This window comes from Limulus polyphemus, unplaced genomic scaffold (genome assembly GCF_000517525.1).
Source record: "Limulus polyphemus unplaced genomic scaffold, Limulus_polyphemus-2.1.2 Scaffold3717, whole genome shotgun sequence".
In the NCBI taxonomy this organism is placed as follows: domain Eukaryota; kingdom Metazoa; phylum Arthropoda; class Merostomata; order Xiphosura; family Limulidae; genus Limulus; species Limulus polyphemus.
In genome coordinates, this window is record NW_013669327.1 from 81975 (window position 1) to 93793 (window position 11819).

General features: G+C 32.0%; 1 protein-coding gene across 1 annotated transcript in view; it reads left to right on the forward strand.

Moving 5' to 3' along the window:
* The window catches only part of LOC106469900 (protein kinase C, brain isozyme-like), an 80550-nt gene extending 70731 nt beyond the window's left edge, over positions 1-9819 (forward strand). Inside the window, exon 15 of the mRNA XM_013930420.2 lies at positions 8867-9819. Coding sequence (XP_013785874.1) covers positions 8867-9049 — 183 coding nt within the window. The 3' untranslated portion in view covers positions 9050-9819. The remainder of the gene's footprint in view (positions 1-8866) is intronic.
* The last annotated feature ends 2000 nt before the right edge of the window (positions 9820-11819 follow it).

Genomic DNA, 11819 nt, shown 5'->3' on the forward strand with positions numbered 1-11819 from the left:
AATGTAATTTAGGTAATCATAATGGAAGTATTTTATTTTGCTTCAGTATATCTGATTTATCTTTATTCTTCAGGCAGGTAATGTTGTTGCTTGTCAGTATTTTAAGACGTGTTTTACATAATTATATGTATTCTGTTTTATTTTAGAGAATTCTGTATAATCTTTAATACATTTTATGAATTTGGTACACTTCTAAAAACTTGATTTTTTTAGATACGTTGATTATTAAAACAATAGATTTGTTGATGATACTTTTTCATTTTGAGAATGAAGATAGAGTAAGTTCGACTTTATGAGACCGTTTGTTCGACAAACATTTTACAGCAAGTTGGTGAAGAGGAAAACACTATGGCAAAGGTCGATGAACTTTAAACTGAACTAATAACACCATTGGACAATTCCTGCTCGTACTTTAGTGCATGTTAGCACAGAATAACTCGCTATTTTTTGGTTTTAGCTTTTGCTGTATTTTGTTTGTAGTTGCAACTAGACGTGTTTGTGCTTTGCTTACAAGAAATCTGATAGTTTCTTTTTGTTTTGTTTACTTTTCTTCCTTTTTCCTGCACAGAAAAATCCCAAGACAGGTGAAAATTTTGACCCCATCTTCACCAACTCCAAGACAAATCTGACACCTACTGATAGCGTGGTAATTAATAACTTAACCGGAAGCGAGTTTGATGGCTTCACTTTTGTCAACCCCTGCTTTGGTGGTCTAACAACAGATGTCTAGTATGATGCATGTGTATTGACTGCGAATTTTGATTTCCTTTCCTGACCCCAACAGTATGTAGGTCAATGTAAAAAGTCCCGTAGATGGTTAGCAGGGATTAGCCTTTATCCATAAAAAGCTGGTACTAGAAGGGAAATCGTGAAAACTGTATTTCTGTGATTTTTTTCAACTTGTAGACAGTGTTTGTTCGTTGTTTTTTTTTTAAGCTAAACATTTTTACCTTGTTATGCAGTTGCTTAATGTATTAAATAGTTCTTCTGTATAAGCTTCGGTTTCTAACAAGTTTTGGAGGTTTGTGAAATTTGAGATGTAAGGTTATAACTCGTATGCGCAACTACAAAAATGTTACTTGAAAACCTCGGAATATTATATAAAAACTTGAATATCAATTTGTTTTTAGCTTAAATATTGTATTTTGAAAATTAAAATCGTTTGTAAGTTTTCAAGTGTTATATCAATCACGAGTAAAAAGGAAAGACCTATACATTCCACATTGGATTTATCTAAAACTATCATTGAAAACTTCTTCCAGAAAGAGAGAGATCTGACTTTAAAAGTTTTCAGAACATCAATAGCTTAATACGTGTTTAGTAATATGAAGGATACAAGTGTAGCTTTTTTCTTAGAATTTTCTCCTAATATGGTTGTGTCGTGTACAAAGTCTTTTTTTTTTCCAAATGACATTGAATGATAAATTCCTATAATCATCTTAAGACTTTGTAAAAACCTTGTACTTTTTTGTATTGATATTGCATTGTGATATATGCCTATACTATTAGTCTGGCAGGATGTTTTTCATATATATTTATATTATTTTTTTTTTTATTATCAGTGATCTTCCAAGTTAATGTTCTGCTTATAAGTGTGATTAAAAAAACAAAACAAAAAAAAACTGTTATTATAATATAAGTTTTACTTTGTCATTTATTTTTCCTTAATCTCCTATTTATGCTGTTGTATTGTATTCTGTATTCTTGCTTATTCTGATTAAGGCTTAACGTTTTTAAATTTTCAAGTATATCCCTTTGTATTCAGTCTGTGCTATAAATGTTGAGAATATGTATAAATGCACGAAGGAACTAATATATAGAAGTTCAAGAATAACTTGTTTTTTCAGAGTATTCGCACACTAGGTTATACGTGTTAAAAGGAATGCACACGAGGCCTAGGAAAATATTGTTTACTTGAAGCATTATGAGAAATGTTGTGAGATGTTTCCTTGTAGTTTCATGTGTCTTTCTGTGTTCACTGACTGTTACATGGGTATTAAAGTTCTAGATGTTGGAGAATGGGCATGTTTGTGCACATGTGTCCACATGTGTTCACTGACTGTTACATGGGTATTAAAGTGCTAGGTGTTGGAGAATGGGCATGTTTGTGCACATGTGTGCAAACAATTTGTGACGTGTTCACTTTAGTAAGTATTGGGCGATTGGTTTTATTATAACCACAAGTTTTAGCCTTTTAAACATTGAAGAAAAATACAAAAGAATATTCATGGGACAGATGTGTATGGCAACAAAGTATCTTGTACAATAAATCAGTTCTATTTCTGATAATTAAAATGTCAAATTTGAAAACTCTTGTTCAGAAATAATGTTTGAAAGAAGCATTTTGAAGCTGGAAGAAATACAAAAAAGTAATTGAAGGATGTTAAGCTGTATTGATTGAACCATATTCTATATTTAGTGATACTAAAATATTTCAAAAGTGTGCATAATATTGTTTAAAATGTAGAATAACAGTTCATTCTTAATTGATAGATTGAAAAAAAAAACTTGTTTATGTCCTAAAGCAACATTGCATGAAAAAAAGTATTTCAAAATCAATCAGAACATAAAGATTGTGCAGCGTCTTTGACCAAAAGAGCTTTGTGCACTTACTGATTAACCCCTTTATTCTGTCCAATAAAGAGAATACTTGGTTAATTTGAGACAAAAATAACTAAATATAACACCAAGAAATGAGTAGTTTTAGTGACTTAGCTTTCAGCTTACAACACTTGTTTAGAAAAAAGAAATGGAGAGAGAGAGAAGTTTTGGTAGGGGTTCCAGTTAAGAGATGTGCAAGTTTCATGGTGTATACATGTAGTTCTAAATGTTTTCTGGTGTTAAATCACAATACAAAGAAAAATACCTTTGCAAACACCTTTCTCATTGTTTCATTGTTAATCCATAAAATGATAAGAGAAGAACTTATAATGGAATACTTCAGTTAACTTCGGTAATGCACTAAGAAAAACGCCGAAACGGTGATGTCGGGTGAGGCATGCGCTACACACAACTACATTTTCAACTGATATAATGGCTACAACTTCTCGTTTCTCCAGAGCCGGTTTCTAACTTCCTCATTAGGTAATCTATAACTTTCCTAACTTAAGTTCTCCTGAGGGCATGGCAACAGGCTGTTTTGGCATGCCAGTTGTTCTTTGTTTGAATGTAATTACTGTTTCTGTATGCAGAAATATGAAGTTATAATTGAATCGTAGTAACAGTTGACGTTGACTAGTATTTTATTACTGGATTCTTACAATTAAAAGCTAATTAATGATAAAAAAAAAACAATGTTTGGTTTAAGTGTTTACATTAGGAACACAGACGTGTAATTTCTACGCGGGGTTGCACTTCCCCTGATGAGCTACTGCTCCGAATATTTAATAAGCTTTATTTCAATTATGTATTAAGTTTAACCATGAAAATTATTACCATCTTGTCCCTCTGTCCAAAGACAGACTTTGTTGAATTTAATTTTATTCCAACCATTTCTAATTATCTTCATTTGATGAACATTTTATTTATTTATTGAGATATTGACGATTTTTTTTTCTTCAAATTACTAAAATTCTATTTTTTTGTTTGTATCTGTAAGTGTATATTTTAGTGATCTTTTTTTGTTCTGTATTGGGACCATTGTTGTTTTGTGTTCTGCAGTGTTTATATTATTGTATTAACCATTATGATAATTTTGTTCTGAAACAAAACAACTTGGCACAATTACGACTATTGTATACACGATAAACGGACAGCGTTCATTACCCGTCTCTCATCTAACCCTTTCACGACCAAACACTTTAGTATTATTAGGAATCGGAGAAAATTGGTACTTAATATTAGCTTCCCATCAGAGCAATCTACTTATTTAGATCAAAGTTAAAGATCGACCCGGTAACGAGTAGAGCCAATGGAATACAAGTTCCTCATATTCTTACTTATAAAGATTGGAATGAGTAGTTTCATGAGTCTGGTACGCTTGATATTTACAATATTTCGGGCTCTATTTGATATATATTCTATTAAGAAAATGCCCTAAAAACTATCTTTCTGGATTAAGTGTGAAAAAAAAACCATTATCAAAGTAAGCCCATATTGCCCCTGGAAATAGGAATAGTGGGCATACTAAGTATGCGTATGTGGTAAACAAAAGTAAACTTGAATCGGATGAAGTATTCGCAATACTCGTAGAATGTTTTTATGTATTTATTTTTTTACTATTGTACTAAGCTTCGCATAATTGATACACTTGTTAATTTTTTCTGTCTTCTAAATTGAAAGAAATCATCATTCAAATTAAAGTGTTTAATACCTGACTTATTACTAAATGTCTATACGTTTTTATGTAAAGTTCTTTTTTTTTTTTATTTATTAGGTTTTGTTACTCTTTGCTAGTCTTAAATGATTATTCCAAAGATTTCATTGTTAAAATGCAGCTTTGTTATGGTTGTTGATGTTTCGTGTTAACAAAGAGAATGCTACAAATTAAGTTCTTAGCTGTAGCTTGTTGAATATACACCATCTTGAATTATTTTTAGTTTTGTTGGTCTTTTGGGATTTAATGAATGTTTACTGGGTCTTGTTTAGAGTTGAATGTAAATAACTATAACACTTTATTCTCTATGTTTTCCAGTAAAAGTTGTTGTTTCTGAATTATATTTTGCTAAAAATGTTTTAAGTGATGCTCAGACAGATTATTTGTGGATATCGGTAATATTGTAACTGATTTTTCTAAATGCTCTTATATGATTTTTATTTTAAACTAGCATATCTGTTTCAAGACAACAGAGTTTTTAAGATGTATTTATTCAGTGAAGAAAAAAAGCTAATAATTTTAGTTTGTTGAAGATTGTGGTTTTTTTTTCACTGTTCTCTTTATTTTGTCAGTTAGCAATAAGAAGAATATTTTACCCCAAAACAAAAATGTTGAGCTGATTTCAAAGAAATAGATGTAAATCCAGTTATGTGTTTTTGGTAATAACTTAGAAAACGGTTGGGGATTCAGGTTTGTGATTTGGATGGAAAATAATTTCATGATCAAAGTAGGTATGAACAAGTCTAGAAGTTGAAATTTAAAAAAGATTGTTCTCCAATGCTCTTAAACGTAGGTGAGTGACACTTTAGTTTCACTGTCCGCTACTCTTAGCAGTAGGTGAGTGACACTTTAGTTTCACTGTCCACTACTCTTAGCAGTAGGTGAGTAATACTTTAGGAACAAAAGTATGACTGTTTTCTCAGGAATTATTGGTTCATTGTTAAGGGAAAAGCAGAAGTTTAGATTGAAAAAAAGCTATACCATTTTATAGTTTAATAATAACTAACAAAAAGTTAGCTGTTGTAGAATAATTGTAATTTTTAGCCAGAAAAAAAGTTTAAAAATAAAACACTGTGTTTAGAAGCGAGTAAAAGAAATGATATTAGGTTTAATAGTTCTGATTGTTATTTGTGATTTTTGGTTACTTAATTTAAAAATTATATATTTCACAGTTTGTAGTTACTTAACTTTAAACAAGTATTCATAAAGTAAAAGCACTATTTTTGTAATAATAAAGAAGAAAGTTACTTAATATTAAGGGGAAAATGTGATTATATGTAATGTATGTTCAAACTTTGTTTGGTAAATATGTCAAGAAGGTTAGCTTGTAATCTGGCACTTTTTTTTGGTGTCTAAAGATAAGCCATGTTAGGCTTATCAATCACGTGACATTGTGATCATGCTCTACTTGCATTTTGTTTTCAATTCATGTCCACCAATTTTAAGTTTTACTTTTTTTTTTTTATCAGGAAATGACTGGTACCAATGTAAATATAACAAATCACTTGCTGTTCATCACTGGTAATCGGTAACATACATATTTACAAATAGGTTTTGTTTCTTACTGGCATCATAGATATTTTTTTTATTCGCCTCTTTCAGTTTAATCGTTTTCATTCGCATATTCTGGTCTTTTTTCTTTTTTTCGTTGAACTCCTGCCTTTTTTATTTATTTCTCAAACCTATGCTGAACTGGTCCCTTTCTTTCCTACTTTGCACCTGTTTCCCTTATATTGAATTATAACGTTTCATAACTGTAGGGAGGGGGTCTTATAGTCTCCATACTAGCTGAACTTAGAAAGGTGGCCACTCATTCCAATAATTTTCTAATGGCGTATATTAATGTAACTCCCTAATCCTTTAGAGACAAACCAAGGGCCGGCCGCTTTCTCAAACTAAAGTTCCACCCGTTTTACTGTACACTTAACTTCATAACACGTTGTGTGATAGTATTTGTACAAGTTAGTGTTAATTAAAAATAGAGAGACCCAGAAACTGGAATAGGGAAAGTTCACGCCTAGTTCACGTGCTCACATCTTTACTTCCCATCATTGGATGACTATTGGTTTATATTTTGGCAATACTTTCGTAGCTTCTGTATTATGAGGCCATCTCGGTGACATTTTGTTATTTGATACTTACCTTGATCTTGGTCTTCGTCATTCCACAAAGTCTGCGTGAAATGTTGTTATTACATTATTATTATATCTACCTCTATGTGTGTGTGTGTGTGTGTGTGTGTGTGTGTGTGTGTGTGTGTGTGTGTGTGTGAAACATGTTTTAACGTTATTTTCAATATTTGAAGAATAAGTTCAGGGCTCGATAACGCCAGTCCGGCACTATTTTATTAAGAGAAAACAGTGTGTTAAGACTTTGGTCTGACTTGGTCATAGGGAATGAACGTTAATGTGGATTGATGGACTTTATTTTATGTAAACTGTTGATCCTCACTTTCTTACGTATACAGAGTTAAAACTTTTGATGTGTGTTTAACGTTGCACTCTGTCGGCACACCATATACGTATAACTTTGGTTTCTCTTGTAAGCAGTACATCGTGGTGTTCAGAATATGCAATAAATACTGTTTATGTGACAGTGTTACGTTGTGTAAACTCTTTTCTTGTATTTTACAAACTTTTAAAACTAATCATCCGATTTTTGATGTTGATAAATTAGTCACATTTAGATCAATATAACATCTAAGTGGCCAGGTGGTTAGGGAGCTTGACTCGCAATCTGCGGATCGCGGGTTCGAATCCCCGTCCCACCAAACATGCTCGCCCCTTTCAGCCGTGGGGGCGTTATAATGTTACTGTCAATCCCACTATTCGTTGGTAAAAGAGTATCCCAAGAATTAGCGGTGGGTGGTGATGACTAGCTACCTTCCCTCTAGTCACTGCTAAATTAAGAACGGCTAGCGCAGATAGCCCTCGTGTAGCTTTGTGCGATATTCAGAACAACCAATAACTGAAGGAGAGTGTTGTTTAAAGAAGTTAATTTTGATATGATATGGGCGAAGCTTGGGAAGATTTTTGGATAAATATGTATAACGCAGCGTTTCCCAAACTTTTGGTATCCATGTCCCAATTCCCCTTTAAGGTTAAGTGACGAGTTATAATACACTGATACACAGTAGGTTGCTGTATGTGTTGTAAGTATTTATTTTAATTAATAAATATATAATATATATATTAAAAAGCGTAACTTTAATTCATTGTACTATTGACTTATCCTAATCACTTGTGTCCTACAAGAAATCATTTACTTTAACCTGAGGGGAGGGGCGCCCCCACACTTTGGGAAACGCTGGTGTAACGTATACATTTTATAGCTTACGTGGGCTAAACTTAAAAGTAACTGAAACTTTAACTATTTAATTTATTTTCATTTATCCTGTCAATAATGATGCCAAGTAAAGTGTGTGTGTGTGGTTAAGGCTCTCGACTCGCGATCTGCAGGTTGCGAGATCGAAACCCGCCTCGTACATGCTCGCACGTTCAGCCATGAAGGCGTTATAATGTGACGGTCAATCTCACTGTTCATTTCATTGGTAAAGAGTAGGCCGTAGGCGATGTTGACTAACTGTCTTTCCTGTAGTATACCACTTAAATTATAGACGGCTAGAGCAGATATCCCTCGAGTAGCTTTGTACGAAAATATAACAAACAAACCGATCTATTAAAGCTAACGGTGAAGTCGGCCTTAAACTGTCGTAATGTATGTTACAAATCAAAACTACAACATTATAATGGACTATCCGTGCTCTGCCCACCGCAGGTATCAAAACCAGATTTTTAGCGTTGTACAGCTAAACTACCTGGGGGCCTCTATATAAGTAAAGATTATACACACTTTTGCATATTATCGTGTTTATAACAACCCACAAACCTGGTTTTTAAAACTATAATAATAACTAATGTGTAGTTTTTTCTATCATAGAGTAGCGGGACCTTCCACCCAAGATATTTTTACAAATTTGAAAGTTTTATTAATAGATAATAACTTATAGTATGAAAAAGTTGTCCTTAAAACTGTACCATTTTAGATATACTTGTACAAAATATATTGGGGGAATACAACCCGGACATATTGGTTCTCTTTATCGGGATCTGGGAGATTCGGGTTCGATTCTCTACCCTTTCATTCCACCTGCACTGATATTTTAGTAGCATTGTTAAATGCTGAACATTTCATAAATGCGGGGTTGTATTCTTGTAATGTCACGGACAGAATTACAATACCCCTATCGTGGCCATATCCGTTTGTATGCAACGTTTGGAATTTGCACTGGTCTACACTTTGCTTCATTTAGTATGTTTACAGTATCGCATGTCACAAATAGTCCCATATATTACAATGCTTATTCATTCATTCTGTAATATATCTAATATATCTAGGATGTTAGCAACTTTGATCTTATGTTTTTTACAGAAGCATCGCAAGGATGTTAGCATAGCATCTTTGATCTTATGTTTTTACAGAAGCATCGTAAGGATGTTAGCATAGCATCTTTGATCTTATGTTTTTACAGAAGCATCGTAAGGATGTTAGCATAGCATCTTTGATCTTATGTTTTTACAGAAACATCGTAAGGATGTTAGCAACTTTGACAAGCAGTTCACTAGTGAAAAAACGGATCTCACGCCGACTGACAAGCTGTTCATGATGAACCTGGATCAGACGGAGTTTTTCGGATTCTCCTTTCTAAATCCAGAGTTTGTCCAACACATATAACGATTTTCAATACTTGTTATCTAATTTGTTAAAATCGAAATTTTCATATTTTTTCACATATTTGATAAAGTAACTTTCTGCTTTGACCTTTCGTTGTGGTCATCTATCTAATACGTTTAAACTCGCCAGTGATAACTTAACACTTTAGATGCATTGTTCGTCGTGTTTATCATCGTATTATAAATGTTTAACAAGTTGGACTATATTTATATATCAACCAAAATGCTTATTTCTGTGTGAATCTTAAATGTTATTTATTGCATCTTTGATAATTGATCCCCCCCCCTCCATAACAACGTGGTCCATCATCCATGATCCCCCTCCCCTCTCCCATAACAACATGGTTCATCATTCAATCCATGTCAAGATCATGGGGATTTAATGGCATAATGTATTATCCATGTAATTAAAATGTTTATCGCAAAGGCGTCTACTGTGTTGAAGTTGTAAATGACTATTGAAAACGTCAACAAAGCTCCAACTGTATTTAGAATTCAAACTTCGTGACTGACACGTGACGAGTGCACATTGCACGCCTCCTATATTATAGAAACTAAAGTAACCTCCATCGTGCTACTATTTCACTATCCAAAATCAAATTTTTCTTTAAAAAACTTGAACCATGCATTCCAGAATTAGGCTTAAATGTTATCTAGCGGTTCGTCATCTCGTATCGTTGACATCTTTCCACTTAAAGTGTCTTAAATAACATTCGACCGATGTGTGCGATTTGTTACAGTAATTTTTTTTTTTTTTTTTTTTTATATATAAAGAAATTTGAAGTATATTACCAGTCATAAAAAAATCACAAACTATGATCTATTACGTTAATAGTCCCTGCATGTAATTTCTTTCTTTTGTGGAAAGGTGAATATGGAATCCTTTACACAATTAGAAGGGCCGTTAGGCTTATCGAAACGCATACAGGCGGAAACAGCGTTAGATATTATAGATCAAGAATACGGTTTTTAAAACAGTAAATAATGTTTTTTCTTATTCTAAATATTTAATTGTAATCTTTATATTTTAGTTGAATATTTAAAGATAGTAATAATAATTATCTTGTATTAGAGACTTGTATGAACTTTTAACCCTCGTAAAATTTTATTTATACAAAAATCAGTAGTTAATTCATATTCTAGTGTTTACTACCACTCTTAAAGGTTTAAGTATCACTGACAAAGAAAACGTAACTAAACTACAGTCTATCTACATAATCTCATTTATCCATGACATATGCTATAAAATTATATTATTATAATGTATTGAATAATGTATCCTTTCACAGTGAAAAAAAACGGATTTCTAACACGGACTCGTTTATCGCCGTTTTTATTTTAATACTTTTTATTATTATGATCATACAACTTTACAGAATCTCAACCCATTTATATAATTATAATTCCCCCCCCCCTTTTCTGTGTTCGTATTTTGTATGAATTTTGATTATATAAATCTTTGCTCGAATAAAGATACGACTACAATGTCCTGAACACTTCAGTGTGTTTTTTCCTCACGATATCTTTCTTTGTGTGTATCACTTGAAACTAAGGAATACTTCTTGTTAATACACTTGTTAATGACTGGCAATTAAGTCCGTTTTGACAAACGTATTCCCAATTTAATATGATATATTCATAGAGATCAAGAGTTAGATATTGCTTTGTTGTTTTTATGTACGATGTTTATTTTTTCTGCCACTTCCTGGCATATTAAAAAAATTAAATTCGAAATGTACTGGGTAATCATTACTGCTAATTAAGCCTTAATGGATCTGAAAATGTTTGTAATGTTTTAGGTGCTTATATAAAATGGATTCAAAAATCGTAATAAATATTTCCGAAGTTTTGTTTTCTTAATGTCTGTCGTATGTTTCAGAAACAGATTAAAAATGTGAAGTTTATTGAATATTTTAATTATTTTTAGTGTTTTTTTTTATTGTTCCTAATTTCTGTGTCCAGGTGCATGTTTTCGAGCATGTCTCTTAACGTTGTAGCGTTTAACGTGCTCCTAGTGAAATATGTATATTAATTTAAGGTTTTTGAAGACATTTATCTATATAAAGATTATTAACCAATCAGATAAGTCTGTTTATTTTCAAACTTGAGAACACTTTGAAAACTATTCATTGATATACAGTTTGATTGTCTCAGTAGAGCAGATACCATTTTGATGGTATGATTAACAGATGTTATAAACGTAAATTTTAAAATATATCCAAATTGAGTGGTATACAAATAAAACAGTTTGAAAGAAGATCCCACAAGGTGAAATAATTTAGTATTTCTAGCTGATGTAACAAGCCTTTTCGGCGAAATATTCCATTTCTGCCAGCCAGCGAGTTCAAATATTTTATCTACATTTTTGGGATATTTATTTTTAATACTTTATTTTAATTTATTTATAATACTTATTTTGGTTCGTCGAGTCAAAAGTTTAGGGAGAAAATTTTCTTGTGTAGAAATTGTTTATAAAAATTTGGGATCGCAAATTTCACTACCCGTAAATTACTAAATACCTACTTGTTCTACAAAGTCGACCGAATTTATCTTGCACTAAAGAACAATTTGTTTGGAAACTTTAGAAGCGGTTCTCTTCACGCGATTTAAATTTACCCTGACAATATTATTTAAAACAGACACTAGATGGCGCCACATAACAGGATTGCAATGTTAAAATATATTGCCGTTAAATACACAAGTAAAAACAAAAAACAGTGTAAACTTATATTCAAAAATAAGTATTCTCGGAGACAAAAAAAAGTTAATAA